General features: G+C 44.8%; 1 protein-coding gene across 12 annotated transcripts in view; it reads right to left on the bottom strand.

Annotated features, from left to right (window-relative positions):
• Window positions 1-350: 350 nt before the first annotated feature.
• Window positions 351-21,610, bottom strand: part of ABCA4 (ATP binding cassette subfamily A member 4) — a 79,102-nt gene continuing 57,842 nt past the window's right edge. For 5 of the 12 annotated variants that reach the window (XM_014583040.2, XM_027767204.1, XM_014583045.2 and 2 more), the window contains 12 exons: window positions 17,821-17,944; window positions 17,318-17,447; window positions 15,290-15,410; window positions 14,776-14,838; window positions 14,150-14,256; window positions 12,046-12,187; window positions 8,532-8,666; window positions 8,221-8,324; window positions 8,049-8,141; window positions 6,274-6,523; window positions 4,798-4,884; window positions 351-844 (listed from right to left, as the gene is read on the bottom strand). In XM_014583040.2, coding sequence (XP_014438526.1) covers window positions 4,804-4,884; window positions 6,274-6,523; window positions 8,049-8,141; window positions 8,221-8,324; window positions 8,532-8,666; window positions 12,046-12,187; window positions 14,150-14,256; window positions 14,776-14,838; window positions 15,290-15,410; window positions 17,318-17,447; window positions 17,821-17,944 — 1,350 coding nt within the window. In that variant the 3' untranslated portion in view covers window positions 351-844; window positions 4,798-4,803. Of the gene's footprint in view, window positions 907-3,571; window positions 3,606-4,797; window positions 4,885-6,273; window positions 6,524-6,672; window positions 7,781-8,048; window positions 8,142-8,220; window positions 8,325-8,531; window positions 8,667-10,774; window positions 11,024-12,045; window positions 12,188-14,149; window positions 14,257-14,775; window positions 14,880-15,289; window positions 15,411-17,317; window positions 17,448-17,820; window positions 17,945-21,610 lie in introns of those variants that run through there. The other 7 variants (XM_014583042.2, XM_014583051.2, XM_014583041.2 and 4 more) reach the window with 7 other exon arrangements.

The raw sequence follows: 21,610 nt of genomic DNA, 5'->3' as shown, positions 1-21,610 counted from the left end.
GGCTTCTTTGCATGGTGACAAAGACATGTTGGGTCTCAAATCCACTCTCACCTGCCCAAGCCTCTTTGTCTCCTGTGCTAACTGACCTATGAGGGAAGCCTCAAGTGATCTGGGCAAACATGAAGCATAGATTCAGCTAATACCCAGCTGACAGTGGATAATGCTTCGATGCACTGCCAGGTGCGTGTTTGCTTCGACCTGTGAAGACTCGACATGGAACATTCAGACTCATCCATTTGCTTCTGCTCCAGTGTTGTGGAATCTTGTCACAACTAGCATTCCTGTGGCAGTAACTCTCAGAGAAGCTGACGGCGAGGACAGGGAGCTGTCCACACTCATAAAGCATGTCGCAAACTGTGGTGCACACCTGGGCAATCAGCGGATTAGGATAGTTGTGATGAGTGTATTTGCATTTTATTTCTCTTTCAAAATCTCTCTTTCACACACAGGCACACACACACACACACACACACACACACACACACACACACGGAAAAGCAGATACGCTTGAAATGAGAGTGATCCAAAGCCAGTGCTGCTAGCAGGATGGACTGGGATTTCTACTCCTGTGGTCTAGAGGAGGGTTTGCATCTGTTTGGCTGCGGGTTCATTTCACTGCGCTGTTTTCACCACCAGGTATTCCAGGAGTGAGCTGGTTTTGATTTCCTTCTGAAAGAGTCTCCTTTTGAGTTTGCTGTGTGATCCTCAAGTTTGTTATCTGCTGCAGTGGGACATGGACACTGGATGGTTGGTTCGGAAGACTTTGTAGGCAAAGGCTCCTGCACCTCCAGCTACCCAGAGTTCCTTTCCTCTGTAGGGAACCGGCAGTGTGGATGGTGCGGACCTGTGGAAGGAGACCAGATGGGCTCTCATCATCCTGCTTCTCTGAAGAGATGGTGTGACTGCCTTCAGATTTAAGAAGTTAAACCGTTATCAAGGAAGTTCAGGCAAGGACCCTGGGATTCTGTCTTGATTCTGTCTTATTATCGAGGTTATGGGCCATGTTTGTTTTCTTACCTATAAAATGGTAAGACAGATAATCTATCAGTCCTTCTGGTTCTAAGTTCCGGACGTTGTTACTAAAACTTACAGCCCTGTGTCCATGCTTGTACCCCTCTCCCTCTCTCTTTTAATGTCAGAGGACATGTGGATACGCACGCACACATGCATGAGAGAGAGAGAGAGAGAGAGAGAGAGAGAGAACCCTCCCCCCAACAAAGCCTGGTGCCGCAATCTTGTTTCCTCTGATTTCCTTCACATCAGGATCCTGGACATGCATATGCTCACTGGGCGGAAACTTGACCCCTGGTCAGCCATGTGAGATCTGACTTCATCTGCACAGCACTTCACCGCAGCGCTGTAAGACTGGTTTCTCGCTTAATCTTAGATGGAAGCTATACCCTCGTGCTGTTTCCAAAAGCTCTTATAATCTTTTGGTTTGTGTTTGCATGACCCAAGAAAATCGCCACACCCTCACTATCTTCAAAGCCAAGAAGTCATCATTTAGACCGTCCTCGATGTGCAGAATTCCCTTTGACCACTCCTACAGAGCTGGCTCCTGGGAAGCACAACTATTTGACAGGGGCTAGGAGAAGAGAGAGATGCAGAGAGCAGGCTCCAGATGAAAGCCCAGGCCCTAACTCCATGCTCCTGGAGAAGTGGACTCCAAGGTGACCTTCCTTACTGAAGAGACACGTCTCTGTCTATAGGGTACAGGTGGAATTCTTGCACCAATACCCAGTTGTGTGGGTGGGAGAGTATGGGCAAGGAGGGGATTGGACAGAGGCCTGTCTGGTCCAGACAACATGTGGTTTACCCAATTATCTGCTTTAAAACCACACATTCTCTTAGGAACATGATTAATACATTGTAGTGTTTAGGACTAAGAACATACTTTGAAGTGGTATAAGGAACCCAATCAAGGAAAAAGGTACTTCTGAAACTAATGAAAAGGATAAAAAGTACATGTGGAACCTCTTTAACAATATATAAGTATCAGACATTGATCTGCATTTTTCCTGATGTTAAAAAGCACATGTGATGGCCACTTAATTATTAACCAGTTAGGATGTTCCTAAATTGACCCGTCTGTTGCCTATTCATTTATCAACGCCTTGACCCAAAACTGTTTTAATATAATGGATTATGAGATTCCATAAAACCTCATACCAAAAGATATTTTCTAGGACTAAGTCCTTTAAGAATTTAATAATGTTTTTTGATAATCAGACACACTCATCTCTAGATAATGAATATCCGTGTGGTCCTTGTGTACAGCCTGGGGCTGGAAAACTCAGTCTGCCAAACTTTCTTCTTTTTTTTTTAAGAGAGATTTTTGCTATAGGGCATATGTACTCACCAGAAAGACAGAGAGACAGAAAGCAAGAAATCACTCCCTGGAGTGATGGTCACACTGCAATCCCTTCTCCTCCATTCTCCTCTCAGAATCTCACGAATGCATGCACATGCACCTGGCGTGAGTTTCAAGTGGCCGAGTCTGGGATTTGAACTATGGTAAACTACATGGGAGTCCAGCGACGTAACCATTTTGCCATCTGCTGGTCCTAAACCTGCTGAACTTTCTGAAGTGCCACTTACATATTTGTTCAGGAGCAAGTTGTGAATATGCCATAGAATTTCTTGAGAGAAATTACCTCTTCTTTGTAGGACATTTTAAGGAAAATTATTTTAAAGTGGTACAAGGTAATGAATAATGTAGTTACTATTTGTTTTATGATATGCTTATTTAAATACAATGTTACTGGAAATTTTTTTTTTATTTTACAACCCTTTGTAAAGACAGTGTGTTATAAAGTCCGTTAGGTTATAAACTACATGTTTATTAAATTACATATAAAATATACCAATTTAATAAATGTGTGGTAGTTTTCTAATATTCGTATACTAAAATGTGGCAAGCAAATAGGAAAAAAAGGTCACATCCAGTAAGGGGTTGAACGTCTGGGATTAAGTGCTGCAGATCACAGAAGAGTCTTGCCCCTGGCCTGGCCCAGAGTGATCAGGTATTAACCTTTTGGGGGGAATGTGCAGGTGGGTGTGGGGAGACCATCAGTAGCTCTACCAACACTTTCTACTCAATTATGTGTTCTGACTTATAAAAGGAATCAGCACCCAGTAGGAAATTGTAATGCCTCCATGTGGCTTTAAAGGAAGAATTTTTAACTGACGTCAACAGCAGCTACCAGATCTCTAAAGGAGAAACAGTGGCTGGAAAATCCCAGCCGTGCTAACCTTTCCCGGACAGGTGCCTCTGCTTAGGCCTTTCTGGTCCCTCTGGGCTTTGGAGTGAGGAGACAAAAAGCCATTAGGTCTCTACTGGTCAAGAGAAAGGGGAGGGACCAGCAGATGGCGTATTGGGAGTCTATCCCTGGACTCCAACGTTTGACCATGATTCGAGTCCTATACCCAGTGGGTTGAAACTCACACCGGGAGCATGTGCGTGTGCGCTCAAAATCCCGAGAGGAGAATGGCGGAGAAGGGATTGTGTGCTGCATGGTCATCCTCACTGGGAGGTGATTTCTCACTTTCTGTCTCTCTGTCTCTGTCTTCCTGGTGAGCACTCACGCTCTACAGCAAAAATTTCTCTAAAAAGAAAAGAGAAAGAGGAAAATTTTATCACAAGCACTGCCTTGGAAAGGGTTGTTTCAGGCATATCTGTATTTGTTCTTTCTTGCAATCAGGAAACTGATTGGGAGGGAGAGACCTTTAAGGAAAATAAGGTTCTGCATCCATTTGTTTATTGGAAAAATGCTCTAATTTGATTTATTCTTCAGGTACATCAGGAGATAGTGGCTGAGTTAATTCAGCCCTTTAAGATCCCAGTCCCCTCGATGCTGGTGCCTCCTCTAATACTTTCTCTAGTTTACTCTTTCTTTCCAAAAAACTGGGATGAGATGGGTCCTCTTCCGGGCACTGTGCCTGTAAGCACCTATGCTGAGAGATGTCACAGGATATAATGCTCTATTGCTTGTCTCCAATATCTATCTATCTGTCTATTTTTTTGAGAGTTTTTTGCTATAGGGTGCATGTGCTCGCCAGAAAGACAGAGAGAGACAGAGAGACAGAAAGCGAGAAATCACCCCCCGGGGGGATGACCACACTGCAATCTCTTCTCCTCCATTCTTGGGCATGTACGAACACGTGCCTGGTGTGAGTTTAAGACACTGGGTCCAGGACTCAAACTGCAGTTGAATACATGGGAGTCCAGCGACATAACCATTACCCCAACTGCTGGCCCCATTAATATCTAGATATTTTGAAAAGAACAGAGTTCTACAGCAGACAAGAACCCTCGATCTGACCAATCTGTCCAGCACTGAAACCATGTGCCAGTGACTTCTCTTCCTTTGAAATATAAATATGATCAGACATAGATGACAAGATCCCCAAAACCAAACATCCTCTCCTACCTCCCTGCTTATTTCTAAAACCCAAATTTTTTATTTGTTTGTTTTCTGCTGTAAGAAAAAATATGGTTAAGTGCTTTTCAAACACGCTCTCCTGTGCCATCCAGTTGGGGTCTTCGATATAACAGGAAGTCACACAGCTGCTGACCGGAAAGCCCTCCAGCACAGAACCACTGGGAGCAGCAGAGAGATGGCGAAGCTGGGGCAAGGCCCTGGCAAGGGCATGGTGGAGATGTGGTGGAGAGTGCTATGGGTAGGGCTCTCTGCAAGACATATCTGAGGCCTTGGTACCCCAGGCCCAGTGGACCAGCGGGGCCCTGGGCTTTGGATCTGTCTCAAGCAGTGGACTGTGAAAGAGTAGCCTTGATACCTTGGCCTATCTGTTGGCTCCGGCAGCTCGAGGGTGCAAGGGGATGTCGTGAGATTCCGTCTGCTGTTTGGCAAAGTTCACAAATACCTGCGGGCAAGGCAAGAACAAGAGTAAGGAGTTTCCAGAGAGATGGCAGCCTGCATCCGCCGGCCCACATTGCCCTGCTTCCCACGGTATGCATACAGCCCTGCTGGTGTGGTTCTGTTCTGCCCAGGGGCGCTGGCACATCCACAGAAGCCTGGCCACCAGTGCCCTAGATGGCCTCCTGAACTAAGCCAAGGGAGTCTCCGCTGAAAAACTCAAAGGACTTGAGTCACCGAAAGTTGGGGTAACCAAGGCTAGGCAGATTCTCAGCTAGGGGTGTTGGGAGTCCAGCAAGAAGAAACGTTTTCTTTCTTTCTTTCTTTCTTTTTTCTTAAATAAAGGTACTTGATCTCTTCTGTGTTCTTCATGCAGTGTGTGATGTGGACAGTACCCCTGCTTAAGGTGTTGCAGGTGGCCACACCAGCTTACGGCTCAAAAGAAGGTGCAGGGAAGCCAGATCTTCCAGGGGAAAATGGAGATTTCTTATTTCTACTTCTTTTTTAAACTGTCTTTAAGGGTACTTATTAAGAAAAAAGAAAAATAAATAAACAAAATGAAAGAGAAATAACCCCAGTATCCACTGATGAATGAATGGATGGGTAAGGAAAATGGAGCGCATACAAATGATAGAGTATTATTCAACTTTTCAAAGGAAGCAAATTCTGACACACCAGTCCCACAGACAAACCTCGAGGATGCTATGCTAAGTGCAATAATCCAGTCACAAAGGACAAACGCTGTATGATTCCAGCGATATGGGGTGCCTAGAGTAGTTGGGCTCAGTTAGGAAGTGCGATGGCTGCCCGGAGGGCCAGGAAGGGGGAGGGCGAGTTAGTGTGGAGCGGACAGTTTCCGTGAAGCAGGAAGACAAGCAGGATGGTGCTGATGGTTGTACAGCAGTGTGAATGGACTCAAGGTCCCTCACTGGCACATTTAGAAGTGATGGAAACAGTACCTTTTATGTTATGTGTATTTTACCATGACAAAAATGATTACATTAAAAACCCACACATGGAGCACACTTTGATCAAAAGTTACCACACTGTACACTGGAAATAGAAGTGTTTCGTGGAACGAAAATAACACATCAATAAGCCTGATTTTAAATGGAAAAATTGCCACCACCATAAACTGGCAAGAACCAACATGTCATAACACAGTGGGGAAGGATGATGCTGCAAAAAAAAAAAAGAACAATGCTTGTGAAAGACTAAAATCTTGTTAGAAAACAATTTCTGAGATACCAATGTTTGCCCTCATGGCAGAGGGACAAGGTGTTAAAAATTGTGAACGTCCTGCCTCCTGCTGGTGTCACTGTCAGCCCACACTGGCTGTTCCCGCCCAGGCCCTGCCCTGCCCTGCTCTGCACGTGGTGCCCTGGGGCTGCCTTGCCTGGTCCAGCGTGGTCTGTGTGACCGAGTACTCCTCGATGAGTAGGCTGTCCTTGTGGGAGATGAGCAGCTGGAAGATCCGGGCCAGGGAGGAGGACGAGACCTGGAACTGAAGCATGTTGTAGTGCCTCTCCCGCTGCACGCTGCCTGGGAAGTTCCCCTGGAAGAACTGCTCCACAGGATTCAGGTCCGGAAGCAGTTCGCCTTTTGGGGCTTTGATTTTCATTGTGACGATGTAACCATCTCCAAACCTAGAGGATGCACATGGTGTGGTATAGGCCTTTGTTAGCGGTGGGGTCCCAGCAACCCCAAATAAGGAGCAGACACATTAGAAATATTGGGGACTAAGAGCCCACACCACTGACCATGTGTGCATATTTCAAACTAGGAGAACCTTGATGAAATCATTCACTACTAGTTTTTAGCGGTCTAAGTATCTGTGTGATAAAGGGGGACTGATGTACTTGCGGAAGTCAAAGCTGGCTTTAGCCTTCGTGGTGGCAAAGGCGGACTGGCCCTTCCCGAGTCTGGCCAGGTGGGAGCAAAAGTCTGGGAAGGCAAGCACCTCCCTGAGGAAGCTTCCAGAAACAAATGAAGTCACTGGGGCCATCAGTGCTTCCCTCTTCTCCCCAGGCTTGCTGGTCACCTGATATGGATGAAGGATGGTCCACCAGACAGTGAGTACATGGTCGGGGCTGTCTGCACATAGCTACAGCAGGAGTACCGTGTTGGACAGAAGCTCCCTCCATGATCCAGAGCTTTCCCTCTGCAGTGAGAAGCCTTTCACCTTTCAGCTTCAGAAAAATCAGCTTTCCATAGCCCTCCCAGAGGAGTATGAAAACACCCATTTCTCCAGCAGTTGGACACAGGAAGTTGCTGACATAGGTCTGGTGACCTCACGTGATGTCCCTGTTGCCATCTGCGCAATGTCTAAGCTGTGGCTGGGTAAGAAATCCCAGGTCAGAAACCCATCTGCCAAATGCTGCGAGCCCACTACTCTTCCTCTCAGTCATGTATCTGCCTGCGTCACAGGAAGGATGACGTCTCCTGGGCCACACACCCACCCACTCCCACGGGTACCTCAGGATAAGGTGGGTTACGCTCTGTCCTCTCTCCAGCTAGCTCGGTGCCTTTTATACTCTGGGCTCCATTACATGTTTGTTAGATAGATGAGCACTAACTACAAACCCGCTCTTTCCTGAGCATACTGGCATGTAGCTGAGCATGGTAATAGTATGATATTCGTATTTGCCACACAAACTGCTGCTAATAAAGGGGGACATTCAACCGTTCATAATTTATGAGCACAGGATAATTCCTCAGAAGAGTACTGGCATGGTTGGTTTGCCATACGACGTACGGTCATTTCTCAAACTCAACAGCATGCGGTAAGCTAGAAAGGAACACTGGTTCTGAAGCTGCTGTTCTCCCCGTCAGTCACACATTGGCTGTGGAGTCTTCTTAAATAGGTCACAGGTCCTGGATCCGTCGGAGTAATTGGTGAGACACTGAAAGGGTGACAGTGGCCCTCCTTTGTCCCAGCCAGGCTCTGAATCAGAATCCACCTCTCCAGAGGCCACAGGCAATTAGCCCACGGTAGAGGAACTTCTCATGAGCACAAGGGCTTCCTCCACCCCCTGCTAGGTCGAACGTGACCCAGTCACCTCCTGCCTCTGCTGAGGGATGAGAGGGCAGCAGGACCCTCCTTGGAAACTGAACGCAGGGCCCCGTGGGAGCCCACGGAAGGCAGCCAAGGTTACCCCTCCCCGGTCTTACTTGTACTTGAGGTGCTGAATGGTGCCCAGACACCGAAAGGTGCCCTTCACCATGATGGCAAGACGGGTGCACAGCGCCTCACACTCTTCCATGCTGTGGGGCAGGAGAGGAGGTGAGGGGAGGACTTCAACTCCCACCCCTGTCCTGCCCCCCAGTCCCGGGGATCTCTTGCCTGTGAGACGTGAGGACCACGGCTCTGCCTTGGCGGATGATGCCTACGATGGTGTTCCACAGCATGCGGCGTGCCTGGGGGTCCATCCCTGTCGTGGGCTCATCCTGGGGGGTGGTGAGGTGGGGAGACAGCCCAGGAACACAGGTGAGGCTGTGCTCAGAAGGGGCTCAGAATGGCAGCGTGAGCCAGGCAAAGTCAGCCTGCTGCCTTTCCTACACCTGCCTATCCAGGACACGTTTCCCCACCAGAGAGCCGTAGAACTTGGTGGAAGCTCTCGGGGCCCCTGTACCTGCAGGTCCCCATGTCCTCACCAGTAGCACCAGTGGTGGACCGCCAAGGAGGGCAATGGCCGTGGAGAGTTTTCGTTTGTTTCCCCCGCTGTACGTGCCGGCCAGGCGGTCTGCATATTGAGACAGGCCCAGGCTCTGAATGCTCTGGTTTGCAACCTAGGGGGGAAAGGAATGCCACTGGGGGAGACCCACAAGCACCCCTTCCCTTCACTGAGTCAGATCTCACACTTCCAGGATGACAGGCCCAGCACAGCTGAAACAGGGCCACCTGCTGGCTTGGGTTCTACAGCAGGGTTTCAGGGGCCAGGCCAGTCTCCTCACTATCTGAGCCTTGAATCCCAGTGTAGCTTGGTCAACTCAGCACCCACCAGGTGCAGCCCCTGGGAAATGGCCTTCAGCCTTAACAAGGCCTTAACTTCTCTCACCCAATGTCAGTGACCATGGCTAGGAGTGGAAGAGGAAGAGTTCTAGGGTCTGTGAGAGAAGATCAGTTTCCAGACTTGATTCTACCCCTGCATAGGGTCACACCAGCAGTCCTGTGCATCTACACGTATGTACAGAGCTCCTGCTACGAGCCAGGCTCTGAGCTGCACACTGCAGAACAATGGCGAGCATTGCCCCTGTACTTACAGAAAGGGGCTGGGTGGGGGAGGCAGACAATTGAAATGAGAACAAAGACAGATCTATCAGTGCTTTAAGGAAACTGTGAAAGTGTGTGTGTCTGCATGCATGCATGTGAGTGTCTATGCACGTGTGCATGTCAGAGGAAGAGTAGGGAGGTCCCTGGAGACATGCCTGGACGTTCTTCCCTGGATGTCCAGATGGCTTGCTCACTCTTACTTGCTTTCAGTCTTCACTCAGGAGTCACCTCTGTGAGGCTTTCCCTGGGCCACCCTACATAAGAGTGCAATCCCCAGCCCAATGATTCTGTTAACTCTGCAGTGTATTTTACTTATTTACCTGTTTACTGTCTGTCCTTCCCACTAGAATGTAAAGCTCCATTTTTACCTTTATTTTTGGAAATAGTTTCAAACTTATAAAAACATATAAGGATAAAAAGAGTACAAAGAACATCATAAACTTCTCTCTCTGTGACAGAACTAATCAGAATACTATGTAAGAAGTTGTGTCTTTTTTTTCTTTCCTTTTTTAAGAGAGATTTTTGCTACAGTGTGCATGCGCTAGCTAGAGAGACAGAGACAGAGAGACAGAAAGTGAGAAATTATCCCCCCCCCGGGGGTATGGCCACACCACAATCCCTTCTCTTCCATTCTCCTCTTGGGATATTGGGCATGCATGCACACGAGCCCAGTGTGAGTTTTAAGTCGCTGGGAATTTGTCATTTATTTGAGGAGTCATTTTTCCTTTTAGCAGGGAAGGCTGTTAGTACCCAAACCTGGGCGCTGAGTGTGCTTTTGCTAGTGGGGTGTTTTTGCTTCTTAGTCTTTTTATAGGACAGATATACACACACACACAAACATGCACATACAATGACTTTTCCAAAAGTTCGTGGAAAATACATACTATGAAAAATGATGCATGGATTTTTGAAATTTTTTGCACCAAAAGAAGCTCAGTTTAACTCCACTTTTTGAATGAACTCTAAAATCCCTTGTACATATACATGTATGTATAGTCACATTCTTCCATGAATGTGTCTATGTATATGCACACACAAATATAAATATATTATGAATTCATGCTCATATTGTGTTGTTTTTCTCTCTCTCTCTCTCTATATATATATATATACACACACAGAGAATACTCTCTCTATATATATATTCTGTGTACTTATATAGAATATATATCTACAGAATATATATAATTTTAATATAATTTTATATCTATGTATAGATATATAATTTTTATATAAAATTTTATATATAGATTTTATAATTATATATAGAATATATATAATTTCTTTTTAACAGGTATGAGTGCACATGTGAGAGAGAAACAGAGAGAGAGAGGGAAGAGAGAGAGAGCCAGCCAGTGGTGTACTGGTTAAGGTGACTGGATCCCACATGGCTGACTGTGTGGTTCAAGTCCTGGACCTGGAGGCTTAGAACATATGCCAGGCCAAAAATCCCAAGAGGAGAAATGGAGAAGGGATTATAGTTTGACCATCCCCCTTGGGGAAAGCTTTCTCACTTTCTCTCTCTGATGGCCACATGTGCCCTATAGCAAGTTTAAAAAGTGAGAGAGAGAAAGAGTGAGAAAATCTGGTCACATTGCAATCCTTTCCCTCCAGTACTCCATCCTGTTAGGGTCCTAGGCACAAGCATGCGCCTGGCCCTAACACAAGGACTGGAACCCTTGTTGGCCATGTGGAATCCAGCGTTCTCTGTGGAGCATCTAATAATCACTGTGTTCTGAGGCCAGCCCCACTTTTCATATTTGTGTCTTCTTCCACGGTGAGAACTCTGGCTCCCAATAACAGCAGCACATTTATTCATTTACTTAGACCTGTTTAACATTTAAAGTTGTGTCAGAACTGCTTTGTCCATAGTCTATTAAAAAAAAAAAAAGAAAAAAAAACTAAAAAGAGCTCAGAAATTGTAGTTCTTTCTTCCTATCCCACCCTGCCCAAGACTCTCTCTCTCCCCCCACCCCCCCTTTTTTTTTGGTTGCTATATGGCATGTATCATCAGAGAGAGAGGGCCAGTGTAGATGGCCACACCGCAATTCCTTCTCCTCCATTCTCTTTCTGGGATTTTGGGTATGCACACACTTGTGCCTGGTGCAATTTTCAAGTTGCAGGATCCAGGACTCAAACCATGAAGATGGCCATGTCAGATCCAGCTGTCTTCACTACCACACTACCTGCTGGCCCATTTTTCCACTCTTCTGTCTGATTATGATAACGAAATAAAATTAGTTCATTTGTTTTAGTCTGCTTTCAGTGTTAGGTTTCCTTTTTGTTTTCATCTTTGGCTCCTTTCCATCCTTATTTTGTTTTTATTTTTCGAACATGCAGAGCATTAACACACTTCTGAAAGCATGTCATTTCCTTCCCTTTTCCTTCCCCAAATCCTTTTTGTTGATCACTAAAGGCATTGTTTTCTGGTTTATCTTTCCTCTGCTCTAGTTGTAAAGGTAAACAGACATACAATCATTTTCCTTTTTCCCAACTTTCTTACACAAAAGTAACATTCTACATATTTTTTTTTGTACTTTGCTTTTTTCCCTTAACAATACCTATGGAAATAACTCCCTATTACTTCACTGAAACCTTCTTTCTTCTTCTTTTTAAAAAATATATAGCTGCAGAGAACATGTATGTTGATGTGCTTGATTGAACCAATGCACAGTGTATTTTGGATGGAAAATTCATTGGTGTGTTGTGATGGTGTATAGTGAATTAATGTAGAAAATAAAAAAAAGAAAGTTAGCAGGAAAAAAATATATATAGCTGCATAAGGCACTATTGTGTGTATGCACCATAAATTATTCAATCGATCTGCTACATCTAAATGTTTAGTCACTTCCAGTTTACTAAACTCCTATCTGGCCACAACAAATGATTTTTTACCCTCTCGATTTCCTCTGCTGGCACACCTCGAAGCCGGGCATAAAGGTAAAGATGTTCTCGCCCTGTGAGCAGGTCATCGATCGCGTCAAACTGAGGACAGTAACCCATACTTTGATGTACTTCAGAAATGTTGGTTAAAATGCTGAAAGGAAAAAGAAAAATCAATGAGTCTCCTCCACAGTGAGTGTGACAACAGAGCTGAGGCTGGAGACGCTGCTGCCGGCAGGACAAAGCTGCCTCTTCTCTTCTGGCACTCTGCTTCAGAAATGTGCACATCCGGGAATCAAAGCACGGCGCCTTTTGTTAGAAAAGGAGGAACTTCAGGAGTTCTACGCTTCGAATCCAGATCCTTCCCAGTTTTCATATGTAGGTAAACTAATACCTGTTAACCAAAAGTCAGCTTTGGTTTCATATTGAATCACCTCATAGGAGAGTTTAAAAACAAAGAGAAGATCAGGTTTAAGAAAATGAGCAGTGATTTTTAATCCCTTTCAGACATTTGGAAAATAGAGAGAAGAGAAGCCACCCAATGGGAGTAAACTTCTTCACTTGCACCTGTTGGCAGAGATGCAGTCAGCGAAAGGGGAACTGTTCAGACAAACACCCAGAGCTGGCAGGGAGCAGGGATAATGCAAATCGGGTTCTGTCAGCCCTCTTTGAATAATATATTCTGCCCCACAAAGAATACATTGCCTCAGTGAAAAAATAAACTGTACGTAGGCTATTTGGTCGACTCTTGTCCCCCTCTCTTTATAGTTTGTGTGGGAGATAAAGGATGAATGCAACAGGATGGAAGGAAAGGAGGCCATGCAGTTCCCCATTATGACAAAAGCCACCAAAGGTAGGGTTGGGCAAATTACGACCAGCCAGGGAAGCAAGGAGGGTACTTTGCCAAATTCATTAGGGCTATCCCCAGAAAAACCCCATCCTGTACCTGGAGTTTCTTTCTGACTTTCAGCCCCGTTTTACCTTCTGGACATCAGACTGTGTACCTTGATGTCATGGTAAATTTCTACTATGTCTTTCCCCTGGCCCCCTCTCCCCATGACTCCTTTTGTTACCATCATGAAGTCACCTACCTGGCTGCAAACTAAGGGGGATTTGCATATGAGGTAGACTCTGTCATGACCTGGCTCCACCCTTGCAGTCCCTTTGCAGTAGACCCAACAGAGATGGCCATGAAAGGCCAGGGAACCATATTCAATCTGTCTGAGCCAGTGAAGCTTGCTCAGGACTCTCCCTGCCCATTGGTCATCAGGCCTTATTGAGGATGGCCTAAGGAAGGAGGCCGCAGTCAAGCAAATGCTGGGCAGATTTCAATAGTGCCCATTTGTAAATCAGGGCAGAGGATTCCTCCAGGCACACCTGCTGTGTGGAAGCTTTACTGTTCAAAGGGCAGACAGTCCACAGGCAAACAAGTGTAAGTTTAACCTCTCTGTCCTATCCCATAGAAGACAGCCTGCTTAAACATACTTTATTACAGAGAGCAGCAGTCACCTTCCAGAGTCCAAGGACACGTGCCAGTGTTTCCTTCTGCTCCTTGGTCTGGCAAAGCCAACCATCAGTACACAGATAACCCATGCAGATTACGCCCCTCTCACCTGGGCCCTTAAGCCAACCCTTATTTAGAAAAGATACTTCATCATAGGGGTTCTTAACTTGGGATCCTGGGACTCCTTCAGGATCATAAATGTGCTTGGGGGCTCAGTAAATTCCCTGAAAGTTTTCACAATGATGTGTGGAGGGAAGTAGTGGGAAGCAATGGTATATCTTTATAAGAAGAGGGTACAAGTGTTAATCAGATGCACAATGGAGTGCATGACCCCACAGAGGTTAAACACCACAGACTGACTGCTTTCCAGAACTTTCTAAGCATCCATTGCTAACAGAGGAATCTCCTAATAGTCATAGTTCAGTTCAATTTTCCAGTGGATCTGTATGTTAGACTTTTGGGATCATCTTCTCCGAAAAGCCCCCTTTTCTGCACAGATCTTTCGGGGTTTCAAAGTCCCCCTGATACAGGTCTGATGATCACTCTCCTGATGAGACAGAGACATGGCCTGGACCTGTGAGAGACATCCTGAGACAGGAAGTGCGTACTCACCTCTTGCCCGCTACAATGGCATCACCTGATGTCACCGTGGTGTCCCCAGTGAGCATCTTGAATGTGGTTGTTTTGCCAGCACCATTCACTCCCAGGAGGCCAAAGCACTAGAAGAAAACACAGAACTGGACTCACCTATAGACCAAGAGGGTCTGGAATGTCAAGGCCACAGGGCAAATGTGTGGTCTAGGGGAGGTATTTCAGACCTAGGCTGCCACTACCGAGGGTCTAGCTATGTGTGGCTACTGAGACCTTGAAACGTACCTAGTCTCAATTAATGTGAGCCCTAAGTGTAAAACACACACTGCAGTTTGAAGACTTAGAGCAACAACAGTAACAATGAAATAATGTAACTTGTCTTATTAATGAAATTTCATATCAATTACAGGTTAACATGGTAACATTTGGACTAGGTTGAATAAGATAAAATATTACTAAAATTAATCTCACCTGTTTTCTTTTGACTCTTTTTTTTTTTCTCCCCAAGTGGCTACTAGAAATTTTCATGTTACATATGTGGCTTACATTATGTTCACATTGGAGAGCTCTGTATTATAGGGGAGAAGAGCCATGCCCAAGGACTGACTTTCTGAAGCCCTTTTACACGTGGTCTGCAGAATACCCACCTCTCCGGGGCGGACTCCGACGCACAGCCTGTCCACTGCTGGGCTGGAGGTGCCTGAATAAATCTGCAAGATCCAGAGAAACTGGACTGAGGACTGAGGCAGGGCTAGAACAGAGAGGGGAAGAGGGAGCAAAGAGAAAGGATGGTTTGGGAGAAAACTACCAACATGAGGAGGTTACATGTTGACATGCGCATTCAGCAAATTGTAGTGAGCATGGAGAATTCTCAAAACTGACCCACGCTGTGCAGAAACAGAACAAAGATTAGTGACACTTAGTTGGAGAAGCTCTCGCTGAGGCCCTGTGTCAGTACCCAAGATAAATAGCAGAGAAAACGCATTGGAGTTAGATGCTCCTGGGAGATGAATTATAATTCAGAGATGATGACCTCACAGAAAATTCCGAGAACGAACTGCTTGCATAGACATATCACTTGTTTTATAGAAGGAAAATGGCAACATGTGCTTTCCATAGGTTCAACCAGCACCTCCAAACCACCTGTACCTGTTCTCATACCTTGGTTAATTCATTTAGCCTTAAGATATCATTGCTACTTCCTCCACTAATAATTCTTTGTCTTTCTTGAGCCACATCATCATCTTCTTCAACAATGGGCTCCTTAGGGGGTTCAGCATTCCTAGAGGAAGAAAACAGGACAGGATCGGGCTGGGTATATGGCGTGCTTGGCTCCCTCCTGGGCTTTCATCCCCTAAAAGTTTAAATTCTGAAAGGGGCTCCCAGCCGGAGAGGCATTTGGCAGCGTTCAGGTGCCTTCTCCCAGAGTCAGCCCTCACGTGTGACCTTGGGCACATCATTAGGACCTCCCCGAGCCTTTCCTCCTTCAGCTACGTGGTGGGCAGGGAGATCATTTCCATTTCACAGGGCTATGGTGAAGACGAACCCACTACCGTGCCTAGGATAAAGACGTGGAACCTGGGAGCCGTTTTTACTGGAACTCCTCTATGACGAGTACTCAGTAAAGGCGAGTTACTATCAATCAGGCCTTCCTGTTCTCCAGTCCATCCTGTCAACCTGACCTCTGTTGTGATACGTATTTCACGGTGTTTTAATTCTTCCCAAATCTAATTCAGCAAGAATTTACTGTGTCATAATTGCCATAACTGAGCAAAATGAGCTGATAGCCATTACGTCAACATGAAATGAGCTGGTGTGCTCAGGGACTTCACAAGTGACATAGGGAAGCTGAGGCATCACATCTTTGGGGGGCTATACAAATAAGGGCCTCTACACTCCTATCTGAGATAGGAATCTTGTTGGGACTCCACTCTTCGTGAGAATCCACGTGATGAGAGAGATGCAGCCAGAGACTGCCGGATGGGAAAAGCCTTTGCCCTTTGTTGCTGTTGACACATTCTGTTCCATTCCAGTGTCACTCTGAAGGACTTATCTCTAGGGTCAAGTGGAAAATTCCTCTCATGGTTGCATGACATTGGTTAGTGATTAGCAAAAGTGTGTTTATATGCCCGCTCTTCTTCCTGTTACTTACTTATCTTTTACTCGTGTGACTGGATTTGCCTATTTTCTGCTTCGATATGCGTGTGCGGCAATAAACCCATTCATTTGAAAACACTTTTTTCTCTGTTTGGCTTGTCATTTGAATCAGGCATAAAAGAACCTGTCCAGGGGCCAGCAGGTGGCATGTGGTTAAGGCACTGGACTTCCACATAGCCAACTACAGTTCAAGTCCTGGATCTAGTGGCTTGCTTTCTTTCTCTCTCTCTCTCTAGTGTGCAAAACATTTTTTAAAAAATAATTAATTAAATTTAAAATTCTTAAAAAACAAAACAAAGCCTACCTCTCTCAGAGAAGTTAAAACTGTGGGCAGGTAATAGTAAAACTTTCTTAGTCCATAGAGGTTTCTCTTCAAAACAGAGCTGTCTTCAGATCACTCAGGCCTCAAACCTGCCATGTTCTTCATCTATAGGCGAAAGCCCTCACACATCAGATGGAGTCCCCAGAGCCCTGTCATCGGGCCCCACCTACCCTTCCTACTCAGCTCACTCACTATCTTCTCCACCAACCGTAGGCATTTGGGGATGGGGTGAGGAATGTGATCACTGCCCATTCACCGTGGCACAGGGCTCCTGGCAGCACTCACCTGGCACAAGGTCTCCAAATACTCTCCTCTTCTGTCCTGGTCCAACTCCCAAATTTCTAGCAAAGGGCCTGCTTTGTTTTCTCACGTATACGTAACTTTATTTCCTAATTCCTTGGATATCCCACAACCATTGTCATTTGCAAGGCTATCACCTAATTTTTAAAATGTATCTGGTCATTAAAGAAGAAGAATGAAATGGCAGAAGCTGAAACTAACACTGTATCTCAAATATTTTCAAGTGGAGACTCTCATGAATTCTATCATGCCCATTTTAACCCTTCTCTGCTTGTGTCATTCAGAACAAGTCAAGCCTTGGGAATGTAAGCAACTGGCATGGAAAGGGACTCTTGAGGAAAGGGATGCCCTTGGTGTGTAGCTCAGCTCTAGGTGCGCTGAGCTGCCTGCTGGTCAGGGCATGGACATACCACCGGGAGAGGGTGCAGCGGTGCTGGATGAGGAGGGTCAGGAGGAAGTACACCACCCCTTCTGCTGCCATGGCAACCAGGTTCTTCCCAATCAGGTCCCACTGGAATGGATTTGAAGCATGCTCCTCACCTGGAGATGGAGGCCAGGAGAAATCAATAGGAATTGGGTCTACTTCAGCTGCCACAGCTGCCCCTACAGACCTACCTGTAACACTTGGCCCAGCTAGACTAGCCCTGTGCAAAGAGATTAAGCAAGAGCCAAACACCAGCCTCATCTTGGCTTCCCAGTCAAAGTAAGAGCCTGCCCTGCCCCTCCTGTGGCTCCTCAGCCATGGAAACAGAGGCGCCTTGAGCCCTTTAGGTGGCAGGACACTCAGACCAACACCCTGAGCCCAGCCCAGCCCTGCCCAGCTGCAGGTCTGATGTGTAAGCTCCGCTACAGCCCTCTCAGCCTCAGTGGATGGATCCAGGATCCACGCTTCTAAGTCTCAACCGTCACCCACCAAAGCGGGCATAGACGTCGGTCACAGCCTGGCTTAGCGCCAGGTCAATGAGGCCCCGGCCCAGGCAGAAGTGGGGGAAGACGATGAGCAGCTTCCTCAGCACAGCATTGAGCCTGATCAGCATCTGAAACAGAGAGGCAGAACGGAGTGACCTGGGCCCTGAGGCCATCGCGGGCAGGACCAGGCATGGTCTGCAGACAAAGGCATCCTCATAGCCAGACTGGACATAGGAGGAATTCTTTAAGTAGAAGCCTGGGGGCTTGGTATGAAAGTCCTGAAGTACTTGCAGTTCTCCTGCCTCTCGCCCGTGCTGTTGTGGTTTCTATCATCTATCACCCTTAGCAGGACAGAATGCTCTTTTCCCTTCTTCTCTCAAACAGATTCCTGCTCTTCTTCAGGAAGTTTTCCCGAATAGCCCTTTCTTTCATCAGCCTTCCCAAATCCCCACGGTAAAACAGTAGTTCCTATTTTACAGCACTTACCATATTCCCATGATTATTATTTCTTTAGATTTACTTTTTTATGATTTCTCATTTATATTCAATATTCATTATATATTTACTGTATACTTGTAAAGCACATTTAAAAAAATTTAACCTTGCTTAAGATAATTTAATAATTTAAGTACAATCAATAAAATATTATAAACATGGGGATAACTTTAAATCATTGTGTTAACTTTATTTTTCTTCTGCTAACCAACAATTTATATACAAGTTAGTTTATTTTAAACAATAAGTGCACCAGAGTTATGAATATAAATTTTTTTCTAACAAGGTGCACTGGCAATTGGTTAAAGAAAGTGGTTTTCTGTTTGTTTGTTTAAGTTACCAGGGAGGACATATCACAAAGTAATATACAAAGATCTTTAAAAAGTGGATATTATACTATTTCAGTTAATACTGGCTTAAAATTTGTGCTTTTCTGATACCATAATTCCGGTTTGCTTTTAAAAGCACAGTTTTACAGGAAATGTAACATTAAGTCAAAACTCTTACAACGGCAGAGGATGTTATGTAATATAATGCTTGTCATAACATGTTTTTTTTTTTTTTAAATACACAAACAGTGGAACCAGCAGATGGCAGAATAGTTACATGGCTAGACCCCCCACGTAGCTGATCGCAGTAGTTGATCGCAGTTTGAGTCCCAGACCGGGTCGCTTAGAACTCACACTGAGTGCATGTGTGTGTGTGTGTGTGTGTCCAAAATCTCAAGAGGAGAATGGAGAAGAGATTGTGGTGTGGCCATCCTCGGCCCCCCTCCCCCCCCCGCAGGTGGGCAAGGTTTCTGTGCTTTCTGTCTCACGCACCCTATAGCAAACAAATTTGTTTTTTGTTTAAACAACAAACAAAACACATGGAGTATATGACAATCAAATCAATTGTATTGCCGTATAAAACATTTGAACAGAAAATGTTACATTCTTGTATCTGTTAAGTGTTTATTTCTTTACCTTCTCGTCCACCCTCTCCTACTCACTCCCCCGCTTGTCATCCCCACTGTCATATCTTTGGATCTTTGCACTTCTGCCATAGAGTAAAGACATTGTTTTATACTGAGTGGGGATATAAAATGTTTGTCTTTCACAGTCTGGCTTATTTCACTTCTACATTTGCCCACTTTAAAAAAAAAAATTAATTAATTTATTTTTCCCATTATGAATACACTGTATATTGGTCCAAAGTTAGTACTGCATACATTATCACATTCCCATGATTAATTTTTTTAAACAATTATTTATTTATTTAATTTTCTTTGTTGTTATTATTTTTAAATTTTACCAACGAGAGATAGAGAGAAAGAGAAAGGGAAAGTGAGAAAGCAAGTTGCCGGGTCTGGGACTTGAACCGCAGTTAGCCATGTGAGAGTCTAGTGCCTTACCCACCATGCCATCTGCCAACCTATATTAATTTTTAACCTGCCTTCTTGCTCTATTAGTCAGTGGTTTCCTGGAGGTCAGGGACAGGCTCCTGATTAATTTACTGTCCCTCTTAAATACGTTGTATAATAACTGGATCACAGGAGGTGCCAGGACCTGCTCTGCTGAACTCATTTTTCGGAGTGGGGGTGCTGTGGATTAGAAACGACAAGCACACAAAGACATACGAGTGTAGAAAAGTGAGGATCCGTTGGGCCTGACTTCTCTGATGGAGAAAGCCATGACCTCAAACCAACCTCAGGTTTACTCTTTTAAAGGGCAGAAAATGAGGGAAGAGGAAATGGAATATAAAGCCAGTTGCTTTTGGATGTGAATCATCTGAAGATGGAAAACAAGTGGCGCCCTGTAATTTTTCTGATCTTTTTGGGGCGAAATCTGATAAACACATGTGGCTTCCTTTAGCCTGACAGTGCTTTGCGGTATCTATATTGACCACAGCAGGCAGATAGCCTTTTTGTATGCAGATGGTCAGATTGGCCCCCTCCACATATCCCCCACTTTGGGCACTACTTGCTGGGACCTGCTCGGCTAAACATGTTTTTCTGTAAATTAGAAATAAACATAACAACAGCACACGAAGACATACAAGTATAAAAAAAGAGAATCGGGTGGGCCTGATTTCTGTCGTGGAAAAAGCTGCAACCTCAAACCGGCCTCAGGTTTATTCTTTCAAAAGACAGAAAATGGGAAAATAAAACATAAAATGTAAAGCCAGTTGCTTTAATCATCTAAAAATGTAAAAACAATGAACGCCATGTAATTTTTCTAATCTTTTTAGGGCAAAATCTGATAGACACATGTTGCGTCCTTTAGCCTGATACTGCTTTGCGATATCAGTATCAATACTGACCATAACAGATAGCATTCTATAGCAAACAAATTTGTTTTTTGTTTAAACAACAAACAAAACACATGGAGTATATGACAATCAAATCAATTGTATTGCCGTATAAAACATTTGAACAGAAAATGTTACATTCTTGTATCTGTTAAGTGTTTATTTCTTTACCTTCTCGTCCACCCTCTCCTACTCACTCCCCCGCTTGTCATCCCCACTGTCATATCTTTGGATCTTTGCACTTCTGCCATAGAGTAAAGACATTGTTTTATACTGAGTGGGGATATAAAATGTTTGTCTTTCACAGTCTGGCTTATTTCACTTCTACATTTGCCCACTTTAAAAAAAAAAATTAATTAATTTATTTTTCCCATTATGAATACACTGTATATTGGTCCAAAGTTAGTACTGCATACATTATCACATTCCCATGATTAATTTTTTTAAACAATTATTTATTTATTTAATTTTCTTTGTTGTTATTATTTTTAAATTTTACCAACGAGAGATAGAGAGAAAGAGAAAGGGAAAGTGAGAAAGCAAGTTGCCGGGTCTGGGACTTGAACCGCAGTTAGCCATGTGAGAGTCTAGTGCCTTACCCACCATGCCATCTGCCAACCTATATTAATTTTTAACCTGCCTTCTTGCTCTATTAGTCAGTGGTTTCCTGGAGGTCAGGGACAGGCTCCTGATTAATTTACTGTCCCTCTTAAATACGTTGTATAATAACTGGATCACAGGAGGTGCCAGGACCTGCTCTGCTGAACTCATTTTTCGGAGTGGGGGTGCTGTGGATTAGAAACGACAAGCACACAAAGACATACGAGTGTAGAAAAGTGAGGATCCGTTGGGCCTGACTTCTCTGATGGAGAAAGCCATGACCTCAAACCAACCTCAGGTTTACTCTTTTAAAGGGCAGAAAATGAGGGAAGAGGAAATGGAATATAAAGCCAGTTGCTTTTGGATGTGAATCATCTGAAGATGGAAAACAAGTGGCGCCCTGTAATTTT

Source organism: Tupaia chinensis, unplaced genomic scaffold, assembly GCF_000334495.1.
Source record: "Tupaia chinensis unplaced genomic scaffold, TupChi_1.0 Scaffold144016_1, whole genome shotgun sequence".
Classification (NCBI taxonomy): domain Eukaryota; kingdom Metazoa; phylum Chordata; class Mammalia; order Scandentia; family Tupaiidae; genus Tupaia; species Tupaia belangeri.
This window is presented reverse-complemented; position numbering and strand designations above follow the sequence as displayed.